A 25,989-nucleotide genomic window follows, 5' to 3' on the forward strand; every position below is an offset into this window, starting at 1 on the left:
TTAAAGTGCACCGGTTGGAAGGAGGAAGCTCTTAACAATAAAGGTTTGAATATTTAGCTGTGATAGAGTCGCCGCCTTCTCGAGAGCTGCCCCCCACTCCTTATCTTTTAAAATGCAAATCATATTTTTGGGGTTGTGCGCAGGGTGCGCGCTGCGCCTCGAAGTCTCCAGCCATTGGTGTCTGTGTCATTACTAATAGAGTCCTGTAAACACTCGTTAATCACGTAAGGCCTTTGGCCCCAGGCTCCGCACGCCAGCCAGTGGCGAGTCTTCCCCGCCTCTGCAGCCTGGTGGAAAGGAGGTGGGAGGAAAGAAGGAAGAAAGGGAGGGAGGGAGGGTGGAGACAGGCCAGTGGGAGGGACCGCCTTAGAGGCAGAAGCGCCGCGAGGAGCCAGCGGAGCACCGCGGGCTGGGGCGCAGCCACCCGCGGCTCCTGGCGTCCCCTTGCCCTTTCCCTTTCGCTCCCTGCGGCAGCCCCCAGCGTCGGTCCCCAGGCAGCATGGTGAGGTTGGCTGTCGGGCCTTCGCCACCATGTACGTGAGCTACCTCCTGGACAAGGACGTGAGCATGTACCCCAGCTCCGTGCGCCACTCTGGCGGCCTCAACCTGGCCCCGCAGAACTTCGTCAGTCCCCCCCAGTACCCGGACTACGGCGGCTATCATGTGGCTGCCGCGGCCGCAGCGGCCGCGAACTTGGACAATGCGCAGTCCCCGGGGCCGTCCTGGCCCGCAGCCTACGGCGCCCCACTCCGGGAGGACTGGAATGGTTACGCGCCGGGGGGCGCCGCGGTGGCAGCCAACGCTGTGGCGCACGGCCTCAACGGGGGCTCGCCGGCCGCCGCCATGGGCTACAGCAGCCCCACCGACTACCATCCACACCATCACCCGCACCACCATCCGCACCACCCGCCCGCTGCGCCTTCCTGTGCTTCGGGATTGCTGCAGACTCTCAACCCTGGTCCTCCCGGGCCCGCCGCCACCGCTGCCACTGAGCAGCTGTCCCCCGGCGGCCAGCGGCGGAACCTGTGCGAGTGGATGCGGAAGCCGGCGCAGCCGTCCCTCGGAAGCCAAGGTAAGCGCGGCGCGAAGGCGCCCTGGGATGTGCGGACCCGGCACCGGCTGCTGGGCGGGCCGCGTGTCCTGTGCGTACCCGGGTGTCGGGGATTGTCGGGGGCTCCGCGCCAGGAAGGAGGGTCGGAGTGACATCAGGAAGCCCGGGCCCTCGGGGCTTCCCTAGCTCCAGCGTCTAGGCTGGAGGGGGTCGGGAGTGAATATTTTGTTTCACACCCCGGCTCACTTTAGGGTAGGGGAGAAGCACGGATGTGCCGTAGAGTCGCGTCCTCCCCACTTGCTGTCTCCGCTCGCACTCGGTGCGCAGCTTCACCTGGAAGAGGGAGTCTTCAATTCTGCCGGCAGGACTCTCGACCCTATGTCTCCACGCCCTCCTTCCGCATCTGACTGCTCAGGAAGAGAGGTGGCCTGGGGGGCCAGGCGGGCGCCCTGTGGGTCCAGGTCTAGCCTTTGGGGGATAACTTAAGGGATCGGAGCTGCAGCAGGTCGGGAGAGGTTCTGTGTCTGGAAAGGAGGTGTTGATTCTAGGAACTAAGGTGAAGGGGGCGCGCCCTGGGCTTTGAACTTTTGATCTGCAAAAGGGTTATTTCAACCTGAAGCAGGAGGGCAAGAAACCGCGGGAGGGAGGAGAAGCTGTGGTGCGGATTTAGTCTCTGCTCCAGGCAGAAATCGTTTGATCGTTTGTTCCGAATCAAGAGTCTAGGTGTGTGTGTGCGTGTGTGTGCGCGCGCGCGTGTGTGTGTGCGCGCGCGTGTGTGTGCGTGTGTGTGTGTGTGTGTGTGTGTGTGTTCCAGATGCTTGCTCAGGAGCTGTTCCTGCAAAGGTTCTAGGTTTGCTGGACTATGGGACTCATTGGTTCCAGGTTTGCCACTTATAGTGTCTGGAAGTGTGTTGGGGAGAGTTCTGTTGGCATCTCCTTTTTATTCCATGAGATCTTCCCAGACCTCTGCACTTCCGCCTTTTTCTCTTCCCTCCTTTCTGCCTCAGCCAGGCTGCAAGCAGGTTATGGTCACTTCGCAGAAGTTTATAGCCAATTACAGCCGTGTAAATCAGAGCAGCCGTTGGGGGCTGTCTCTGGGCATCAGTTTCTGTGTCACTGGGCACATGCCAGGATCGTTCGGTGGGAAATGTGACAGCCCAAGGAGGAGGCCACAGGACCAGCCTGGAGGCTTGGTTCCTTGCCCTAGAGGGGGCGCCCTGGTGGGAACAGAGTGCGCACCCAAAGGCTTTTTTTTACAGAGCCTGCCAGGGGCGCAACAGGCGGGGACCCGATGGCCTAACGGGGAGCCTTTGGCGGTCCGGGGAGAGCCCAGAGCGGAGGGAGAGGGAGGGGAGACACAGGAGCTCAGGCCGAGGGGTCAGCAGATGAGAGGCCGCTGTGAAGTCCCGCGCCAAGGTGGTAAGGCCGCCGCGGGCGCCGGGCGCCCTTGTGATGTTAATGTGGGAAGGCCGCGGCCCGCGGGCCGGAGCCCGGCTCCTCTGCTGAGCGTCATCTGTCAAGGGGCGAGGGGGTGGTACTCAGCCCGGCCGGCTTTGATATACACCTTCCCAGCCTTGCCATTGTCTCTTTTAGGGCCCGGAAAGAGGGTGGTGACTTTCGCAGTCAATAATGAATTCTGGCAAGTCCCTCTCATCTCTCCCCTCTTCCAGTGCCCTCCTTAGTTCCCAGGGGGTGCGGGGCGCCTCCAAGGCCCTTGGGCGCGGGCCGCAGAGCGCCATGGGGCCTGGTCACCGCGTTTACCCGGCCGTCCCGGGTATTCAGCACCCGAGCACCTCAAGGCAGGCTAGTGTCTCTACTGGGGAGTTGGGCTCGGAGCACCCCTTTGCACCCCGCTCCCCAGCCCTGGAGGTGTGTTTTGTAGCTTCAGCCTGACTTCAGTGCCAGCCGCGCCTCTACTTTCTGCCTAACCTAGTCTGTTCCTCAGTTTCCTCATCTGTGAAAAGGGGCGACTACCTGTGAGGCGGTAACGCGTGGGAATGCGCCCACCTCTTGGCAGGCCCTGGAGACGTGTTAGTTCTCTTCACTCTTTTCGGTGGCGCGGGGTCGGGGCCGCTGCTCCCATTCAAATGCGCCTGCCGGGCGGTGTTTATGTTAATGCGCCTGGCGGGGAGGGGGATGAAAGCTGGGACCGCCATTTGCTCAGTAGTGGTAATTCAAACAGAATGCGGTTGTTATTAAGGCATTGAAAGGGCTTTTCTTTGATAAGATCGCCTTGTCCGGCATTGTTTGCGACTGTGTTCCGCTTTCAGCAGCTTAGGGGAGCTCCCTCTGATCCAGCCTGTATCTTCCCAGGGAGCTTTTGTTGTGGTTTGCAAAGGGTTTTACCTGAACAAAGTCGGCCTGCGGGGCATTAAACACCTCGGAGTAGCCCCCAGACCTTTTAGATCTTTCGGTCGTACTGGGCACTGGGCAACTGAACCAGTTCTGCTTCCAGAAGACCCCGGCCTGGCCATGGCTCTGCCGAGGGTTGACAGACGCGGTGGAGACACCAGGCTCTGGTCTGCTCCAATTGCGGAGGCACCATTTGTCAAGGCTCTTCCGTAAAACAATCAATCCGAGGTTTAATATGTTGACTTACCCAGTGAGTACAGATCCCTGGTCGGGATAACTCTGCAGGGTTTGCGGCAGATATAAAAGGGGAATTGAAGAACAGAGTGGAAAATGCCAAACCGGCTTTCACCGGGTATATATATTGTCCCCAGTGGGCGGGGCTTTCTGCTTGCCAGACCCCAGCTCAGAATTCCTGCAGAGGGGCCTAGTGCTGGGGGGTGGTCCTGGTGACTTGAGGAAACCAATGCATACTCACAATCCCAACTGTTTTAGGTGGGCTTTCATCTCTGGTTGGCCTGAAAATCTGAATATTCCTGGGACTCTGGGTACTCTGTCCTGTTCTCTTTCCCTTTGGGCCTAGCCAGCTCCAGTACGTATTTGGTACACCAAAATGGTGGTTGGCTTCTGCTTTCTTCTGTGTGTAGAGGTTTTAGTGTGTGTGTGTGTGTGTGTGTGTTTTAATTTTTAAAAAACCACTTAACTCCAAGGTTAGTTTAGTTGCCCTGCAGAGTCCCACACCTCCCCCCCCCCACCCCCAGGGCTCTCTGTTGGGGAGGGTCTTGTCAGACTGGCAGGACAACCCCTGGCCCCCCTGGGTGGTGAGGAAGAGAAATGGCCCTTGGATTAGAGCGGTTTGTCATTACCCATGACTGATGGGCCTTGTAGTTCTCAGCTCTGACTTCTTTTTCCTCCAGTGAAAACCAGGACGAAAGATAAATACCGGGTCGTGTACACGGACCATCAGCGGCTGGAGCTGGAGAAGGAGTTTCACTACAGTCGTTACATCACCATCCGGAGGAAAGCCGAGCTGGCCGCCACCCTGGGGCTGTCCGAGAGGCAGGTGCGAACTGCCCTTCTCTCTCCTGACCTGGTCACTGCCTGAGGTTGTTCCTGTGAGGGGATTTAGAAGCCAGGCTGCTGAATCCACCCAGTTTTGTGGGCAGGGTAAAGTAGCAGGATGGAAAGCATTTTCCTTCTGAATGCTAAAAAAAAAAAAAAAAAAAAAAGAAAGAAAAAAAAAAGAGGCTCCTTCTACTTGTGGTCTTTTGGGATGATGTTGAATATTTCTTTTTCTGTTTGTTGGGGGGGGGGATGGTGTCTGGGAGATGTAAGGAAAAAAACCCACAGTATTAGTTTAATTCAGAATTCTAGCACTGTGCCTGCCCATAAAAACGAGAGGGGTGAGACTTGGCTCACAAACTCTGTATATAGTCTAGAAAAAAACAGGCCACATTTGCAGCCAGGAAGCCCACATTAAATCTCATTCTCCGCCCCAAGGTGAAGACTATTACTTTTTAATTTAGCTTTGAGAGACTAAAGGTTGTCATCTGAAGTCCCTCTAGCCCTGGCTTCCTCTTGCTTGTTACAGAAAGGGCCTGTGGTTTCTGTTTTCCTTGGGTCTGAGGCTCTGAGCTTTTCCGGTAAAGTTGTAGATAAAGGTTCCTTTGGAAAGAAACCTGGGGGAGGAGGGAAGGTGTATGTGTGTGTGAGGCTCTTCTCTCAGGATGCTGAGTTGGGCGTGAGAGGGGCTCCCTGGGCAGTTACGGAGATAACCCAAGAAAGACTGAGATAGGGTTTGGGGGTCCTTCCTGAAGAGAGGGCACTTCTTTAGTTAGAGAGGGAGGTATTGATGCTAGTGCTGATACCAGTTCTCCACCCCTCTCCCCCTCACATTCTCTTCTTTACCATCTTCTGTTTTCCCCACCTGTCCATTTCCAGGTTAAAATTTGGTTTCAGAACCGCAGAGCGAAGGAAAGGAAAATCAACAAGAAGAAATTGCAGCAGCAGCAGCAGCCTCCACCACCTACAGCCCAGCCTCCCCAGCCACAGCCAGGTCCTCTGAGAAGTGTCCCGGAGCCCCTGAGTCCTGTGTCTTCCCTGCAAGGCTCTGTGCCAGGTTCTGTCCCTGGGGTTCTGGGGCCAACTGGGGGGGTGTTGAACCCCACTGTCACCCAGTGACCTACAGTGGCCTGCAGCAGCAGAGCAATTCCAGGCTGAGCCATGAGGAGCATGGACTCTGCTCGAATCCTCAGGAGAGACCCCTCCCCTCCCACCCACAAATGCACACCAACTTATCCAGCTCTCAGAGGAAAAATGGGGCCAGGAGAAAATACAAGTGGGGTCGAAGGCCTCAAGGAAGACACTGTCCCAGATTTTGACTTTTTTTGGTCTGACTCTTTCTGCCAGTGAGGAGACGGAAATACAACCACTGGGACTTCACGTGGTACTGGCAGAAGCATTGTCTGGACTGGCTAAACAGACCAGGCTTTCAGCTCCTCCTCTCCAGTTCTTTACCTCCAAAATCTGCAGGAGGCATCTCTGGTTGGAGCTGAGGGGAGAAAGGGACTCAGGGGAATGCCAGTGCGTGGAGCCAAGGTGGCTACTGCCTACTCACCGTCATCCAAGGACCAGCTGGCCCCTCCAGCCTCAAGGGCAGGCAAGGTTTACACTGCAGAAGTCAGAGGCAGCTAAGATAGAAACCTGAACCGATCACAGACTGCAGAACCCCCAGGTCTTTGTCTTTTTTCTCTTCCCTCTCCAGACCAGGAAAGGCTTGGCTGGTGTTTGTGTGGTGGATGGTGTGAGGGTGGTTTGGGACTCCAGGCCTGATGGGGGCCCGGGGACTGGGCCTTGTTTAGAAAGCCTGTCACCAGAGCTTCTCTGGGCTGAATGTATGTCAGTGCTATAAATGCCAGAGCCAACCTGGACTTCCTGTCATTTTCACAATCTTGGGACTGATGAAGAAAGGGACTTGTTGCTGCTGTTTGAGTTGTTGGTCTGTGTAACATCCAAGCAAGTCTTTAAAAAGCCTCTGGATCTATGGGGAGAGAAGCGATATGGTGAAGGGAAGTGGGGGTATTTGAACACAGTTGAATTTTTCTATAAAGAAAAAAAAGAGATAAAGGAGCTTTTCAGATGTCAGATTCTGTATTTATTGTCTTCAGATTTTGTCAAGAATCATTATTATTATTTTTTAAAAGAAAGGAACATCTTCCCTACTTGCCAAGGAGAATTAGCATAATCAGGGAGAGGGTGGGGAAGGTTATCTGGACAACCTCATTTTACCCCAGAGCGTTAGAAACCAGAGAGAGCAGGTTCTGAGACCTTCCCTGCCCCCAAGCTTGAGCCCAGCCTAGATTGTGAAACTCGTGGTTCTCCTGGGGGTGCCTCTGGGCAAAATGCACATCTGAATGGGCCGCTGCTTCCTAGCTTCGAGGAGTTTTTGGGGGTTGGGCCTCAGAGAGCCCCTCATAGCATCTCATCAAATTCACACCAAGGCAATTGCAAACATTCCCTTCACCAGTGATTCCCTCTTCTTAGGAATGCCCCACAATCCAGCCAGTTAAACATGAACAGTAAGAAAAAAAAGTTTATTTTCTGTTTTCCCAAGGAATATTTCCATGAATACAGTTTGTGAATCGTTGGGCATTGACAGGAGCCCTTTCTGCCACCACCCCTTGCCCTGTTCCGCGCAGCTTCATCCCCCCCTCCATACCACCTGCCCCATAAACAAGAATTCAAGAACCAGTATAAGAAGATCCTTTTAGTGACGGTTGCTTGTTATCCGGCTGATTCGCTGGGGACCTGGCTGCTGTTCTTGAGGTTCTTGGTCCCAGAAACCGCTGAGCTGTGCACTCCGCGCACGGCTTCGCCCTCCTTTTCGGTCTTCTCAGGAATCCCTCGAGCCCTACTCAGAGCCTCCATGGAAGGAGGAGGTGCCCCGAGGGCTGGGGAGGACGAGCGGAGCTGCGAGGCATAAATCCCTCTGCACCATCTCCCCAATTCCGCGTTCTTTCCGGGTGGCGCATTCGCTCTGGGGTTGGGAAGGGGCTCTAGTGGCTGAGCCTGGAGTTGGGGGCACAGTGTCTGGCCGCCTCGCCCACGGGAGAAGTCGAGTTGGGGTCCGCTGAGCAGGGGATCCCCGGGACCCAGCATGTCGAGGCGCCGAAAGGAGAGCCCAGCGCCCGCGCGGACTGTGCCCCCTCACCCCCCGCCTCTCCTCCCCTTCCCGCCGCCGCCGCGGTTGCTATGCGTTGCTGTGAAACGCCTGTCAATAAACCCTGTTTGGAGTGCAGCGAGAGCCCAAGGGTTGTTTGTTCAGTGGTTAGAGGTTCAAAAGTCGGCATTGTCCCGCGGCTAGCGATTACAAGCTCTTCCCTTTCCCGACCGGGACTCGGGCTCTGTCGCCGGCGCTAGTCCGCTCGCGCCTGGCGCTTCCGGGCGAGGAGGGCGCTCAGCTGCTCCAAACGCCAGGACCCGCTCGGGCCGCCAGCCGCCCCACAGTCTCTCAGGCCACGGAAAAGGCAAGAAATGCGCGCCCGCTCCGACGCCAGGACAGCTCCTTGGGAGCAAGCCCGGAGCACGGGACGTGGCGCGAGTGGGCAGAGCAGCTTGGGGAGGCTTAGCAAGGTCGGTGCTGGGACGCATGGGCTTATGTTTGACAGGATGACTTCCGGGTGCGGGCGCCCCCGAGCGTGGCCGGCAGGGGGTCCCCGGAATCCCTCGGTCGTCTGGCACCCTGCTCCAGGATCAGGCCGCCAGGGGGCGCGCGCGCTCCTCGGCGCTTCGGATCCGACCAGGGACCCAGTTCTGACCCAGCAGGAAGGTGCCGGTTCCAGCACTTCTCCCACCCCAGCCGCTTCCAAACTGGGGCCGGGCGAGATTTCCCCACTAGGGCCACGCGCCTGCTGAAAACGAAGTTCAACTTAGGCAGGCTCGGAGGATTCTTGGATCTGTTCGATGTTTAAGAAAAAACAAATTTGGCAGAGGGGAGACATCCACCATTCTAAAAGGGTCTTTTTGCACAGGACGTTTCCTTAAAAAATTACAGTAGCCCTAGCCGGTTTGGCACAGTAGATAGAGCGTCGGCCCGCGGGCTGAAGGGTCACGGGTTCGATTCTCCATCCCAGGCGCATGCGGGAGGCAACCAATCGATAACCAATGTGTCTCTTTCACTTCTGCTTTTCTCTCCGTCTTCCCCCCCTCCCTTCCACTCTCTCTAAAAATCAATAGAGAAAATATCCTCGGGTGAGGAATACCAAAAAAGAAAAGAGAAAAAAAATTACAGTACTTTGGGTATGATACTAATATAAGGAAAGACTGAGAACTTAGGATAAACAAGGGGAAGAGGAAGTACCGCCATTATGGGACTTATGTTTTTTAAAAAAGGTATATGTGGAGAGAAGTCAGCCTGAGTCTTTTTTTTTTCTTCTGTGAACAATTCATGAGTTTACCATATTCATGCAACAAAGTTAACAAGATGTACTGATGAAAGCAGAAAACGTTTCAGTGAGCTTCACTTCTTTCTGATAATATCTAGTAAGATGCCTACACCAGTCAAGAAACCAGTCTTAAACGGAAATCTGAATATATAAACAATAATATTCATGCTGTTATTCACAACACTCAGGAAAAAATAAGAGAAGGCTGACATGAAGGAAATCCCAGTTGCAGAATCTTACGAAGAGATTACGTGGTTTTTAGGGGCCCTATTTTCACCTGGTTTTAGAGACGGGCTGCGGTTTGCCAGTTTAATGACCTCAGGGAGACCACAAGCTCTGAGCCACTACTTCTGCATTTGTAATACGAGATAATGTAATATGAGATAGTGTAAACATGCATTTAGGATTAGATTGTGATAATTACAGGAGCTGCTGCTTCTTTTTTTTAATCACAAATAGTTTTCTCTGCAAAGTGCTCATTTTCTTTCTCTTACAAAGAAACTGTGAACATGGATAATGTCTCCAATCATGATGGTATAACCCCTTTCCAGAATTGTTTTTAATGCATTCAATTTGCTTACTTCACAATAGCCTCAAGTCTGTTGCTCTTATCTTTACAGCCTCAGAGTCTGCATAAAATCTCAAGTGGCAAAGCACTAATATTCCAGATGTGGAGATGACTTACTGATCTGCACAGCTTACTTGCCCTTTCATCTACCAAGAGATATATCCCCCCTTATAGTTGTCCTTAGGAGACAGATTGGTTGAACATGTAGTGGGAACCTCTTTAAGTTTCTTTATTTTGAAACAAGTTCCATCCCAGCATCTCAAAACCAATTCTGTACTCTTTTAGTTTGTTACTTTAAGTATTTAAGTTAAAATGTAAATTATTTTCCTTTTTAAAAAATTATTTTTATTGATTTTTGAGAGGAAGGGAGAGGGATAGAGAGAGATAGAAACATCAATGATGAGAGAGAATCATTGATCAGCTACCTCCTGCATGCCCCCTACTGGGGATTGAGCCCAAAACCCAGGCATGTGCCCTTGGCCAGAATCGAACCTGGGACCCTTCAGTCCACAGGCTGACGCTCTATCCACTGAGCCAAACTGGCTAGGGCTGTGAATTCAACTACATTTAGACCATACACACTTCTACCCCCATCACTCTCACATTTAGCCATATTTTCCTTTCTTCTCTACTCTTGTTCTTCAAGATGATGGTTATGATGTAGGAAAACGAGCAGGTTTTATTGGTAACTGGGATGAGCTGAGAAAAAGACTCAGGCTGACTTCTCTCCACAATCACTAAATTTACTTAGCTACAAATCAGAGAGAATATATACTTACATCACAACTTCTTTGATGGTTATGAAATTAGATCTAAGGAAAAAGGCCCTCAAATTCCAAACAAGGAAAGTAGAGTCTGTCAGTCAGAGATTATACCAACATTTACCTTGAGGAATCAGTTTAGAAAAGGTGGGGGCAATTGCATGTGACCTTTGGTTCCAATGTTTCTAGTACCCAAACGTTACATTTATTTTAACAATAGCTTTTCCAAATTGGAATTTGTCATTAATCTCAATGAATGTAGATAATATCAACTAACTTGCCAGAGCCCCAAAGTGAAATGACCAATTTGCTCTTCTTTCTGCAGGATCCTGGTGATTCTGTGCTAGAGAGCTAATCCAGAAACCAGAACACAACCAGTTTTAATCCATGAAAAAGAGTTCCCTGAGATCAAATGATAAGCAAACTGCCCCTTCACACACTCAAATTTACTTAATAGTATTCAGGTCATGTATTGGGTTTATATGTACAATATTTTATTGATAAAACCCCAGGTATTCATGCAATTTAATACTTGTGTTTTAATTTCTAGGAAAGGAATTATTTTCTAATTGTTCATGTGTTATCTCAGGACTTCCAGGATTGACAGTCCGCTATCATAACACTTGGTATCTACAGTATGACAATAATAGGTTTTATATAAGAGGTGGTTGATAAATTCCTCTCTAATCTCAGCAAACAATGAAAAACAATGTAAGAGCTAAAGTACAAATGTACAATGGGTTGTTGTGTGGCACTTAAAAAGTTGTTGTTGATTAGTAGAATCAGCAGCAGAGATTAAGTACCTAAACCACAGATTAGAAGTTGTTAAAAATGACCTGGGCAGGCTCTGTCTTTTATTCATGAAAGACACAGTGTATTGCTCTTTACCTCTAATGTATTAGAAACAACCCCAACCAAAACCAAACAGAAAAATCCCTCAACATAACTAGATTCTATTTGCAGCCCCTCCTCCAATCTCCTAGGCAGAATCATGGTAATGTGTATGTGCATTGCTGAAAACAAACAGAAGATATAATTAAGCAAGAACCAGAGGCCATTGTCCAATAAATAGTGATATACAAGAGTGCAGGCAGAACAAAAAGAAAGACTGCTTGTCTGGAATCCACACACATACAAAATAAAAATATAATTTTTCCATTCAAACCACTTTATTGAAAATAATGTAAACTTCAGAAATCCAAATTCCTCTATTTTTATTTGTTCCTACTATAATTTTCATCATACCTGTGAATTTCATATAACCATCTTTATACTTTAGATATCTGTTAGTGACATATTGTTATACACATTAGATACTATTCAGATCCTGTTCTTGGTCATGATCTTAAGGCCACAGAAAACCAACAATCAACATTTATTTCTCATTCCTTTGAGTCTTGAAATATACATCCAGTGTTAGTGTTGCTCCTCTTGGAGTGGAGACTTGGCCAGAACTAAGAGCTAAAAGACCAAATGACCAAATGAACTAAATGACCAACTGACCCTGCGGTTTGCAGCTGTTCAGTGAGTACATTTTTAGATGGGCTTGGTTGACTGAGTAAGCTACTTTTGCAAATCTAAAGCCAGACAAAGCAGACGAGCAGCAAGCTGTTTCTTCAGCGGAAACTTTCATTTATTCCTACCTCCCACCTCTACCTCAGAGAAACTGCTGTCTGGATTTGAGAATGAATGTTTTAGACAGAAAAAATGGAAGAAAACTTTGCTCATGTCCGAAGAGGCCAGTTGTTTAACACAGGCCCGGGGGGAAGCATGGGCCCTGGCATCAAGACGTCTGCGCTCAGCCCAGCCATTCGGGAAGGTAGAGCTCAGGTGGCAGCGGCCTCCTTCCTTCCTCTGTGGCCTGGACGGAGGCGTCACATGGCTCCCTGACTCTCCCCAAGGCCACCAGAGCCCACAGCCCAACCCCCCAGCTTTCAGTCTTCCGCACCTGGCGACCGAGAACAAGCTCCCCACCGGCCCGTGACGGCCGCCGGCCCGCGCTGCGTCTTGGCTTCGGCCTGGGGGCTCCGGGACTGGCAGCCGTCTCCCGGGTGCAGGAGCGCGGCGTGGGCACCGGCGAGGAGCTCGGCCGCAAGGCTTCCTCCGGGGAGCCGCGCCTGTGGGCGAGAGGCCCTGGGACGCCCCCCCGCCCCGCGCCCCACGCCGCCAGCGCCACCGGAGGTCACGGAGATTCCAGGCACTTTCTCTTTCTTCTTTGGGAGAAGCTGGACTTCAGCAGTTAATTTTGTCATTATAGGTAAATATCCTACGACCTAAAAATTTTTCAAACTTGATTTTAGAGAGGAAGACAGAGGGAGAGAGAGACAGAAACATGGAGAATCATTGATCAGCTGCCTCCTGCACCGGGGATCGAGCCCGCAACCCGGGCACGTGCCCTGACCGGGAATCGAACCGTGGCCTCCTGATTCATAGGTTGATCTTCAACCACTGAGCCACGCCGGCCGGGCGTCCTCCTAGAATTTTTAAGAGGCGCGCCCCCACAAGAGCGGGGAGCGGGAGGGGAACCCGGGCGCGGCCCCAGCGCGTAGCGCCCGGCGAGGTTTCCGCCCGTCGCTCCAGCCCCGCCAGGTGTCCGGCAGGCGGCGCTGCTGCTCCGGCGGAGAGGGCTGAGCGGCCGCCCGCAGCGGAGGGCCCTGTTTCGCGACCCTGACGCGGACCCGAGAGGCGGGTCTGGGAGCCCCAGGGCTGGGCAGGGGTGGCGGGCCGGGGCCAGCGTCCCAAGGAGACCCCGTGGCGCAGCCCGCCCCGCGGCTGCTTCTCCGGCCCCGGCCCGCGCACGAGCGGGGGCCGATGGCAGGAGGCATCGCCTGAAACTGCGGGTGCAAACGAACCAGCACCTGTCCACCTCCCCCGTCCGCGTTTGCATTCCCGCCCCCAACTCCCCCTCGCAGCTGCCGAAAGGGGGCCCGCGGTCGGCGCTGGGGGCCGGGAATGGGGCGGAGGCCATCTCCTCCAGAGCCGGGTCGGGCCGCGGAGTCCGTTGCTCTCGCGTTCATCTCGGCAACGACAAGTCAACGTGGTCTGCCCCTCACCAGCCTCCGGATTCCTTCCGGGAAATGATCAGTGGTGGTTTGAGGGCTGGTCCCCAACCCGCGCCCGCTTTGGGGTGTGTGGGGAAGGGGGCCGGAATCCTTCTTTATCTCGGCTCACAGCTAAATAATTTACTCCGGGTCTTCCAGGCCTGCCAATTCCCTTCCCCGCACCCCTGCCCTGGACTTCCTGCTTCGTGCAGCCCCAGGACAGAAAGGCCAAGTGTCAATAAAAGTTAATATTAATAGTGGTGGAGGCGCTGTGCAGGTGCTTCTCCCACACTTCATCTTCCGCTCCCGGCCTCTCCTCCTCTAAGCCCGTCCCCTTCCTCTGGAGATGGGACTTGTACGTTGGGGTGCATTCCTAAAATAAGGACCCTTGGGCCCCATTCTTTGCAAATCTCCTCCAGGTCGCTGAGCGCAGGCAGTGGCCAGGTGGAGCGCGCACACAGTAGCTGCCACTGCGGGGTGACCAGAGGGGGACCCACTGGAAGGGAACAGGCAGAACAAACTAAGGAGAGGGAGCTGGGAGGGTTCGGGGAGAAAAATTTACCTGTAACAGTGTCAGTTGTTCAACAAACACAATAAAATAAGGCAACAAACCAATACTGCATAAAGAATACTTAACGGTGTCAAGGACACATTTTTCTAACCGGCTGTCTTTCCAGGAGCGGAGTCTGTTTGGGCTGAAGCTTTCATTCATACAAGTTATTTTGTATTAAAAAATTACAATTCCTTCCAACGAATTTTTTTAAAGAAAAATATATTTATTGATTTCAGAGAGGAAGGAAGAGGGAGAGAGAAGTAGAAACATCAATGATGAGAGAATCATCCATTGGCTGCTGCCTCCCACACACCCCACAGCGGGAATAGAGCCCGCAGCCCTGGCATGTGACTGGGAATCAAACCCAGGATCGCCTGGTTCATAGGTGGCCGCTCAGCCACTGAGCCATGCCAGCCAGGCCCTTCCAACGAATTTAAACCATGCAGAGAAGTGAAAACGATTAATAATTTATCTTTCATTCTATCAATTCCAGTCCTCTGGGTTACCAATGTTAACATCCTGGTCCACATCATTGCAAGATTTTTTTCTGCTTACACAAACATATATTACACATCACCTTGTTCTTCCTTTATTTTTCCTTTAAATAAAAACACCAAATAAATAGAGTAATACTTTATGTTGTGACTTGCTTTTATCACTAAATAATATATCATGGGCATTTCCCCAGCCCATTACATATAAATCCAACCGATTCTTTTCAATGACCACCATATTGTATAAATTTGGATATACCAGAATTTTATTCAGTCATTTATTCAACAATTTCTTGAATGTTTATTATGTTCAGGTGCTGGGAAAACAGTATTAAGATCACAGATATGAACCCCTCTCTTTGGGAAGCTTAAATTCTAGTGGGGAGAGATATATTTCTTTAACTCCTTCCCTAATGATGGGTACTCAAGTTGCCAGAGGTTTGCTATTATAAATGGTACAGATGTAATTATCTTTTTACGTATGTCTTTTTGTATCTTTGTATTTTTTGAGTTATTAAAAAATACATTTTATTTATTTCAGAGAGGAAGGGAGAGATAGAAACATCAATGCTGAGAGAGAAGCATGATTGGCTGCTTCCCAACCTGACCAGGAATCAAACCATGACCTCCTGGTTCATAGGTTGATGCTCAACCACTGAGCCACACCAGTTGGGCTATTTTTTGTTTCTAAAAATTATTTTTAATTATGGTAAAATACACATAAAACGAATTTAGCATCTTAACTATTTAAAAAATAATTTTAATTGTTTTTTTTCAGAGAGAGAAGGAGGGAGAGGGATAGAGAGACAGAAACATTAACGAGAGAGGAACATCATTGATCAGCTGCATCGGCTGCCTCCTGCAGGAACCCTATTAGGGATCAAGCCCACAACCTGGACATGCACCCTGACACGGAATCTAATCGGTGATCTTTTGGTTCCTTGGATCTCTTGATGCTCAACCACTAAGCCACACTGGCCGGGCTTGTGCTTTCTTGTGGCAGCAGTGGGATCTGAAGTTGACCATTTTTAATTGTACTATTTAGTGCTGTTAAAAACATTCACATTATTGTGCAATGAATCTACAAAAAGTTTTTCATCTTGCAAAATTGAAAATCTGTAACCACTAAACAACAGTCCCAAATTCTCCCTACTCCCAAGTACTGGTAGCCACCATTTTACTTTTTGTCTCTATTAGTGTGGCTACTTTAGGTACCTCATGTAGGTGTAATCATACAGTATTTGTCTGTTGTGTCTGGCTTATTTCTTTTAGCATAATGTCCTCAAATTTTATCCATGTTGAGGCACATGGCAGAATTCCTCCCCCTTTAAGGCTGAGTACTATCCCATTGTATGCATATGCCACATTTTGTTTACCTATTCATCCATTGAAAGACATTTACACCTTTTGGCTATTGTGAATAATACTACTGTGAACATGGGTGTACAAATATCTCTTCAGGACCCTGTTTTTAATTCTTTTGGCTATATATACATAATCTCCAGAAATAGATTTGTTGGATCATATGGTAATTCTGTGCTTAATGTTTTAAAGAACCATCAGACTATTTTTCATAGCAGTTACACCATTATACATTCCCATAAACAGTGCACAAGCGTTCCAATTTCTCCACATCCTTGCCAACTTAGTACTCAATTATTTTTTGACAGTAGCCATCCTAATGGGCTTGAGGCAGTATCTCATTGTGGTTTGAATTTTTATTTCCCTAATTATTAGTGGTATTATGAACATCTTTTCATGGGCTTATTGGCTGTTTGCATATCTTCTTTGGAATAATGCCTAGTCAAGTCCTTTGCCTGTAATTAATCAGATTGCCTTTTTGCTGTCATTGAATTGTAGGAGTTCTTTATATATTAACCCCTATCAGCATATGATTTTGCAAATATTTTCTCCCACTCCGTAAGTTGCCCTTTCCCTTTGTTGACTTGTGTTCTTGGATACACAGTTTTTAATTTGAATGTAGCAAACTTACCAATTTTTTTCTTTTGTTGCTTGTGTTTTTGGTGTCATATCCAAGAAGTCATTCCCAAATCTAATGTTATGAAGCTTTCCTCCTATGTTTTCTTTTAAGAATTTAATATTTTAGCACTTAGGTTTAAATCTTTTATCCATTTTGAGTTAATTTTTGTATATGGTGTAGGGTTAGGGCCCAACTTCATTGTTTTACATGTGGATATCTTATTTTCCTAATATCCATCTGAGATTTTTTTTAAATAAGTAAGTTTGTACCATTAGCACTTAATGATATGCCAAACATCCTTGGTCTCAGCTCTGTCATCTTTTTTAATATAAAACTTCCTTATATACTGCTTCTTTAAAAAATATCATCTACCTGTATAACCTGTATTTTCTGTAAAATTTTTCCCTGAGTTCTTCATAAGTACAGCTTCTTTCTTCTAGTGTTGAATACTGATGTACTAGTTGCACTAATGTTCACAACTATAAAAATGGCCCCCAAATAGATGGTGGTTCACATACAATAAAAATTTATTTCTTCTCACAAAATACTATGAAGCAGATGTTTCTGGCTGACATGAAGCACTCCTCCATGTGGTAATTCAGTGACTTAAGCTTCTTTCATAATTTGCCAGTCCTTAGAATCTAGTTTTTTTCTGGCATCCAGTTGGCAGAGTGGAGTGCAAGCAGGGGGCAAAGCTGCTTCTTTAAAAGGCTAGGCTCCAGCGGGCACACATCACTCCCACTAACTTATTGTTGTCCAGACCTAGACAACACCCCACCTATCTACATGGTGTATTAGGAAATGTAGAAATGCTGTGTGCCCAGAAAGAAGAGAACATGAGATTTTCTTGAATATCTATCTGGCAGGCTCTACCATGGTGGCTTAGAAGTCTAAGTCAAGTTTTACTATTTTACTCCTTTTAAGACAATTGATCTTTTTAAAGTAGATGCCCAAATTACTGTTCCTTTATTTTTGAAGTTTAAGTACTTTACCAGGTATGGCTCCATGATAAATTTTCTATAGCATTTCCCCCATCCTAATATATAAAAACCCAGGGTCCATAACAACCGACCGAAGTCTCAACCGAACACTGGAAGTCAGTCCTGCAGTCAGTGCTGGGTTGCTGTGGCGACCCAGCACTGACTGCATCTGGTACGGGCGTGGTGACTCAGCACTGACTGCTGAGGGGGCTGTGGATCACACCCAGAGAGAGACCCAAAGAGAGAGGCAGGGTCTGATCCGCAGCCTCCGTGGCAGCTGTTGATCAGCCATTGCCTCTTGCTTTCTCTCTGGGCTTAGCCAGCAGCTGCACCTCTGTTTCTCTCTGGGCCTCAGTGGTGGCGGGGCAGGGGGGGGGAGCTGCTGATCAGCCCCGCCTCTCTTATCAGGCCCAGCGATAGGCCCAGAGATGCTGACTGGCATAGAAACTGACCATTCAGAACCAAATCTGGGTGAACTGTGAGGAGCCAATGGCTGCCTAGGAGGCGGAGCTTTTGACTCTGACTGGCATAAGAACCATCCAATCAGAACCAAATTGGCCAGCAGGGGAGGGCAGTTGGGAGTGATCAGGCAGGCAGAGGCAGTTAGGGGCAATCAGGCCGGTAGGGGAGAGCAGTTGGGGGCAAGATCAGGCTGGCAGGGGAGGGCCTTTGGGGGCAACCAGGCCGGCAGGAGAGGGCCATCGGGGGTGAGATCAGTCTGGTAGGGGAGGGCAGTGGGGGCAACCAGGCTGGGAGGGGAGGGTAGTTGGGGGGTGAGATCAGGCCAGCAGGGGAGGGCTGTTGGGGGCGAGATCAAGTTGGCAAGAGGAGGGCAATTAGGGGTGATCAGGCAGGCAGAAGCAGTTAGGGGCAATCAGGCCAGCAGGGGAGGACCGTTGGGGACAACCAGGCCAGTAGGGGAGGGCAGTTAGGGGTGATCAAGCAGGCAGAGGCAGTTAGGGGCGAGATCAGGCTGGCAAGGGATGGCTGTTGGGGGTGAGATCAAGCCAGCAGGGGAGGGCAGTTAGGGTCGAGATCAGGCTGGCAGGGGAGGGCAGTTGGGGGCAAGATCAGGCTGGCAGGGGAGGGCAGTTAAGGGCGATCAGGCAGGCAGAAGCAGTTATGGGTGATCAGGCTGGCAGGGGAGAGCAGCTGGGGGTGAGATCAGGCTGGCAGAGGAGGGCACTTAGGGGCAATCAAGCAGGCAGAGGCAGTCAGGGGCGATCAGGCTGGCAGGGGAGAGCAGTTAGTGGCGAAATCAGGCTGGCAGGGGAGGACCTTTGGGGACAACCAAGCCAGTAGGGGAGAGCAGTTGGGGGTGAGATCAGGCCAGCAGGGGAGGGCAATTAGGGGTGATCAGGCAGGCAGAGGCAGTTAGGGGCAATCAGGCTGGCAGGGGAGAGCAGTTGGGGGCAAGATCAGGCTGGCAGGGGAGGGCTGTTGGGGGCAACCAGGCCAGTAGGGGAGGGCAGTTGGGGTGAGATCAGGCCAGCAAGGGAGGGCAGTTGGGGGCAAGATCAGGTTGGCAGGGGAGGGCAATTAGGGGTGATCAGGCAGGCAGAGGCAGTTAGGGGTGATCAGGTCAGCAGGGGAGAGCAGTTGGGGGTGAGATCAGGCCTGCAGGGGAGGGCAGTTAGGGGCAATCAGGCAGGCAGAGGCAGTTGGGGCAATCAGGCCGGCAGGGGAGAGCAGTTGGGGGTGAGATCAGGCCTGCAGGGGAGGGCAGTTAGGGGCGATCAGGCAGGCAGGCAGGTGAGCGGTTAGGAGCCAGCAGTCCCAGATTGCGAGAGGGATGTCTGACTACCGGTTTAGGACAAACGGCAGTCGGACACCCCCCAAGGGGTCCCCGATTAGAGAGGGTGTAGGCTGGGCTGAGAGAACCCCCCTCTGTGCATGAATTTCATGCTCCAGGCCACTAGTGTAATATTTTTCTAAATCTGCAGATTTGGTTCTTTTATTCCCAGAAAAGATGGAATAATTGTTTTGAATACTTTTGTTTTGAATAGTTTTGCAACTTTTGTTCTTTTCTTTAAGCAAATACACTCAATTTCCTGTAATAAATATACTTGAGAGATTTGTTGTTGTCACAAAGTCACATTCCTGCAGATTCCAAAATTACTTGTAACTTTAATTTGAGTAAGTCTGTGTTTTTCAGCTTGCAAGTTGCAACCCCCCATCTAGTGGGTTGTGACCCGCTGAAAGTATTCATTTTCTATTGTTACATAATAATTACCACAACTTAGCAGCTCAAAACAGCACACCTTTGAATCTCACAGTTTTTGTGGGTCAGGAGTCTGAGCACAGCCTGGCTGAGTCGGCTGCATGGGGGTCTCACAGGCTGCAGTCCAGGTGTGAGCCAGGCCTCAGTCTCATCTGAGGGCCCAACAGGGGAGTCATTCACTTCCAGGCCCACTCAGGTGGTTGGTGAAGGTGACTTTCTTGTGGCTTCGTGGCCAAAGGTTGGCTGAAGGCTGCCCTGGGATCCTAAAAGCCCGCAACAGTCCCTAACCCATGGGCTTCTTCAATATGGTCTTTTACTTTATCAACTTAGCAAAGAGACACTCTCACTCTAGTCGGAAGGAAGGAAGGCCCAGAAATTCTTGGGTGGGACTAAAGGAGGCAGGAGGCAGCTGTGGGATCAGGTGGTGGTTACATTGATTATGTAGTTCCCTCTGGTGGGTTTGCAGCTCATTTTCTTTATTTTATTTTAAATTTTATTGATTTCAGAGAGGAAGAGAGAGGGAGAGCGAGACAGAAACATCAATGATGAGAGAGAATCATTGATCGTCTGCTTCCTGCACTCCCCGCAATGGGGACTGAGCCTGCAACCTGGGCATGTGTCCTTGACCAGAATCGAACCTGGGACCCTTCAGTCTGCAGGCCAACACTCTATCCACTGAGCCAAACCAGCTAGGGCTCTTCTTTATAAAATATATGTTTTATTGATTTCAGAGAGGAAGGGAGAGGGAAGAGAAATAGAAACATCAGTAATGAGAGAGAATCATTGATTGGCTGCCTCCTGCATGCCTCCTACTGGGGATCGAGCCTGCAACCCAGGTATGTATGTGCTCTTGACAGGAATCGAACCTGGGACTCTGCAGGCCGGTGCTCTATCCACTGAGCAAAACCAGCTAGGGCTGCAGCTCCTTGTTTTCATAACCAACTCTGGAGACTGCCATGCAAGGCTGGTGCCCAGTCAGGATGGGGCCCCTTCCTTATCTTTGTACTTTTATTTTTTAATAATTTTTTATTAATACTCACCTGAGGATATTTTTCCATTGATTTTAGAGAGAGTGGAAAAGAGAGGGAAAGACAAAGAGAAACACTGATGTGAGAGAAACACATTGATTGGTTGCCTGCTGCACATGCCTGGGGGAGGAGACTGCAATCCAGGTACATGCCCTTGATCAGACTTGAACCCAGGACCCTGCAGTCTGCAGGCTGATGCTCTATCCACTGAGCAAAACTGGCTAGGACTTTGTACTTTTGAAAGATAGATTACTTAAATTGGAAATGCTATGTCAAAGAAAATGCTAATTTTTTACTTTAGTAAATATAGTAATTACTTTCCAAAACAGTTTAATAATTCACAATACGACCACAGGTGCCTTCGAGTGGGTTCCCTGTAGGTCTTTGTTTCAATTCTCTGAGTCACGTTCTATTTCCCATAAAAGATAGCCAATGTTTGCAATATTTAAAGCTTGATTTCTGCCTAGAAGTTTGGGGAGCCAAAGGCCTCATTTCATTTTGTACTATCTCTGTTCCTTTTAATTCAAGCTGATACAATTCCTTTAAAATCTCTGTGGATTTCTTATATTTCAATTTGTAGAAATCCATTCCATTAGCTAAAACTACCCACAAATCAGACATAAGCCTTCTCCTCCTTAAGCCCCCATGAAGCTTCTGTGCAACAACGCCTTTAAGATTTTTAGAAGCCCTATTGTTTAACAGAGATTGTAAGGCTTGCTCTAAAATCCTTAGAAGGCTAGAAGGTGCAAAATATGCCATCTTAAAATATGCCACTTTGGCATAGGAATTATTTTGAACTGAAGGCAATTGAAAGTCAGTAGATCCGGGGATAGTTCTTTGCCCTCCCTTTTCCTGCCTAAAAGGGCACACATATCCTTTTGCAAAGGCACTTCCCCTCTCCTATAGCAGGAAGAGGCAAGCAACTCTTATATCACCAAAGATGGAGAGTCAACACTAAGATGCGTCTGCATAAACAAACCTTACTAAAATAACCTTAATCTCCTATTAATCTCCATCATATATTTTCCAGTCACTTCCCCACAATTTATTATCTCTTGAAGTCCAAACCCTCTTTCCTTTGTTAAAATGGTGAATAAGACTCAGAGTCTAGTCACTTTGAGTTTCACTTATTTTTTGTGAACCCCCATGCAGGTAAAATATTAATAAATTTTTTTCTCCTGTTAATCTATCTTTTGTTAGTTAAGGAGGGTAGAGGAAACAATTTTCTTCCCTTACAAAGACTTTATCTGGTTGAAAGAGTCTATACTTTTCTTAGGTCCTAACAAAGGGCATAAAGTCAAACCCTTGGGTTCATTTTTATTCTGAAAACGTATTTTCTTGACAGTGCCCTGGATTTGATCTTTGCTCAGAGGTCTTCTCTTATTTTGAAAATCTTTTACTTAATCAGTTGCTGCTGGTACACACCCTAACCCTGGGGACCAGGCCTACAACATGGGCATGTACCCTGACAGGAAATCCAACTAGCAATCTTTAGGTGCATGGGGTGACGCTCAACCAATGAAGCCACACCAGCCATGGTTACATTTCCTCTTAATTATACTTAAAAACTGAAGGGTTCATTCTTTAGTTCATCTTTATCCTTTCACATTTTATATAGTAAGGTAGAATAAGTTGGTGGTACCTTTAATACCCTGTTCAGATAACTGAAAATTTTATTAAGTACATTTCCTATTTTCCACATGACCTCAGATGACATTGTTGCCAAAAGCTCTGCCAATACATAACAAATATCTTCTTTCCTCAGCTTCCGATAACATTTTCCTCACCATTTTTTTTTTTTTTTTTTTTTTTTTTACCATCAGCTTTCCCAATGCCTGTCTGGCTTGTCATCCAGTCCCCAAACAAATACCACATGCTTTAGCCATTTTTAAGGCAGCAATCTCTTTCCAGGTACCAAATTCTGTTCCTATCACTTATTACTGTGTGGCAAACTATCTCAAACCTCAAATAACTGTTTTAATATGTTAATGGGTTCTGTGGGCCAACAATTCAAACAGGGAATAGTAACTTTCTTTTGTAAAAATATTTTTTATTATTGATTTCAGAGAGGAAGGGAGAGAGAAAGAGAGAGAGAGAGAGGGAGATAGAAATATCAATGAAGAGAGAGAATCACTGATCAGCTGCTTCCTGCATGCCCCCCACTGGGGATTGAGCCTGCAGCCTGGGCATGTGCCCTGACCAGAATCAAACCGTGACCTCCCGGTTCATAGATCCATGCTCAGCCACTGAGCCATGCTGGCCAGGCAGTAACTTTCTTTTGTCCACTATGTCTGAAGCCTCAGCTAAGAATTCCTGAATGGCTGGGGGTTGGAATCACTTAGAGGCTTCTTTATTCATGAATCTGGCACCTTTTCTGAGATGACTCAAAGTCTAGGCTCATCTGGAGCTCTCAATGGGAGTCTCTCCACTTGGTCTCTACATGTAGCTTCCTCACAGCTTAATGGCCACACAGTAGTCAGACTTCTTACAGGGTGGCTCAAGGTCCCAAGAGCATGGCCTTTAATCACATTGAGTCACTTCCACCATATTAAATTGGGCCAAGCAGCCATACACTCATCCAGATTCAAGGAGGAAAGACATAGACTCCATTTTTTTTAATGGGAGGACTGTAAAAAATGTGTGGTCATGCTTTAAAATAGCCATAGGTACACACATGTATTTATATATGCGTGTTAATAAAACACAGACTGAAAGAAAACATACCAAAATACAAATGATCCTATATAATAAAAGGCTAATATGCAAATCGACCAAATGGTAGAATGACCAGTTGCTATGACATGCACTGACCACCAGGGGGCAGACGCTCAATGCAGGAGCTGCTCCCTGGTGGTCAGTGCGCTCCCACAAGGGGAGCGCTGCTCAGCCAGAAGCTGGGCTCACGGCTGGCGAGTTGCAGTGGCAGTGGTGGGAGCCTCTCCCGCTTCTGTGGCAGTGCTAAGGATGTCCTACTGACTGATGTCCATGGGGAGCGGGCCTAAGCCATCAGTCGGACATCCCCCAAGGGCTCCCAGACTTTGAGAGGGCGTAGGCCGGACTGAGGGACCCCCCCCCCCCCGAGTGCACAAATTTCATGCACTGGGCCTCTAGTTAAGAAATAATCACCGCTGTGCTATTAGGGGCATTTATTTTATTTATTTTACTGTTAATCCTCACCCAAGGCTATTTTTCTATTGATTTTTCTTTTAGAGAGAGTGAAAGGGAGGAGGAGAAACAGAGAGAGAAACATTGATGTGAGAGAGACACATTGATTGGTTGTCTCCCACATGTGCATCGTGATTGAGCCTGCAACCGAGGTACATACCCTTGATGAATCAAACCCAGGACCCTTCAGTCTGTAGGCCAACTGTCTATCCACTGAGCCAAACCAGCTAGGGCATTAGGAACATTTTTTTCCTTTTTCTTACTCTTCTACTTTTCTATAGTTACATTTATTTGCAATAAACAGTTATTTTATGTTTTACTTTTTATTATGACAAATTTTAAGGACATTCAAAAGACAAATGGTCTAACGAAGTCCTTGTGCTCATCACCCAGACACAATACTGATAAACTCACTGCCAATCTTGCTTCATTTACATATCCCCAATATTCTAAACAAAATGCCATATGTCATATCCATTTATTTCTAAATATTTTAGAGTGTATCATTAAAAGATATGGGCACTTTTACCATTATCATACCTTAAAAACAGAACCTCTGTGCAGCAAAGGAAACCATAAACAAAATGAAAAGACAATCTTCTGAATAGGAAAAAATATTTGGAAATCATATATCTGGTAAGAAGTTAATATCCAAAATATATAAAGAACTCCTACAACTCAATAGTAAAGAATCAAACAATCTAATTTAAAAATAGGCAAAAGACCTGAATAGATACTTCTCCAAAGAGGACATACAGTTGGCCAACAGACATATGAAAAGGTACTCAATATCACAAATCATCAGGCAAATGAAAATTAAATATATATATATTTTATTGATTTCAGAGAGGAAGGAGTGGGAGAGACAGAAACATCAATGATGAGAGAGAATCATTGGTCGTCTGCCTCCTGCACGCCCCCTACTGGGGATCGAGCCTGCAACCCATGCATGTACCCTTGACTGGAATCGGACTGGATGCTCTATCCACTGAGCCAAACCAGCTAGGGCCAAATGCAAATTAAAACCACTATGAGACATCACCTCACACCTGTCAGAATGGCTATTATAAAAAAGACAAGAAATAGCCTTTTTGCCTAAGATCTTACCAAGGTAGTAGTGGTAGCAGCTGCTCTCTGAGTTTCCCTGTGCTACCCAAGGATGACAATAAGCAGAAAGATACTGGAAAGTTGGTCAAGAAAGACAAAGATCCAATGAACAAATCTGGGGGCAAGGCCAAAAAGAAAAAGTGGTCCAAAGGCAAAGTTCGGGACAAGCTCAATAACCTAGTCTTGTTTGACAAAGCAACATATGACAAGATCTGTAAGGAAGTTCCCAACTACAAGCTTATAACCACAGCTGTTGTCTCTAAGACACCGAAGATTTGTGGCTCCTTGGCCAAGGCAAGCTTCAAAGCACAGAGCTCAAGTAATTTACACCAGAAATACCAAAGGTGGGGATGCCTCAGCTGTTGGTGGCAATGTATGAACAACAGGTCTCACCAGCTGTGTATTTTGAAAAATAAAATTTTATTTTAAAAAAAGACAAGAAATAAAAAATGTTGATTGTACAACTAAACATTGCTGTTTGCACACAAAAGTGTTGGTGAGGTTAGGGAACCATTGTGCATTATTTGTGGGAATGTAGCTTAGTGCAGCCATTATGGAAAACAGTACGGAGGTCCTAAAATATAATTAAAAATAGAATTACCATATTACTCAGCAATCCCATTTCTGGGTATGTATCCAAAGAAAACAAAAACACTAATTTGAAAAGATATATGCACGCTCATGCTCATTGTAGCATTATTTACAACTAGAGGCCCAGTGCACAAAATTCATGCACTGGTAGCGTCCCTAGCAGCTGCAGGCTGCCGGCAGGGTACTCCCTCCCTTCCCCCAACCAGCCCTGCCCCTGCCCCCTGGTCAAATTCCCAGAAGAACTCTGGTGGAGGAGACAATTTGCATACTATGCTTTTATTATATAGGATAGCCAAGACATGGAAGCAATGTAAATGTCCATCAATGGATGAATGGATAAAGAAGATGTGATATATATGGAATATAAATAATGGAATATTATTCAGCCATATAAAGAAGCAAATCTTGGCATTTGCAACAAGATGGATGATGTTTGCCTGACCTGGGGGTGGATGTGGGCAAAATGGGAGAAGGGGATAAAAAGGTACAAATTTCCAGTTATAAAATGAGTAAGACCTGGGATTATAATATACAGCATGGTGACTATAATTTATAATACTATATTGCATTTTTTGAGTAGCTAGGATAGTAAATCTTGAAGTTCTCATTACCTACAAGAAACCAATTTTTATAACTATGTATGTGATGAATTTTA

At 48.1% G+C, this 25,989-nt stretch overlaps 1 protein-coding gene across 1 annotated transcript; it reads left to right on the plus strand.

Moving 5' to 3' along the window:
- Nucleotides 1-531: 531 nt before the first annotated feature.
- CDX2 (caudal type homeobox 2) lies at nt 532-5,581 on the plus strand (the record flags this gene model as incomplete). Its single annotated transcript, XM_080660844.1, has 3 exons — nt 532-1,072; nt 4,318-4,463; nt 5,342-5,581. The coding sequence occupies 3 exons, from the start codon at nt 532-534 to the stop codon at nt 5,579-5,581; spliced, it is 927 nt and encodes a 308-aa protein (XP_080516970.1).
- Between the last annotated feature and the right edge of the window lie 20,408 nt (nt 5,582-25,989).

Source organism: Plecotus auritus (assembly GCF_963455305.1).
Source record: "Plecotus auritus genome assembly, chromosome: 3".
NCBI lineage: Eukaryota > Metazoa > Chordata > Mammalia > Chiroptera > Vespertilionidae > Plecotus > Plecotus auritus.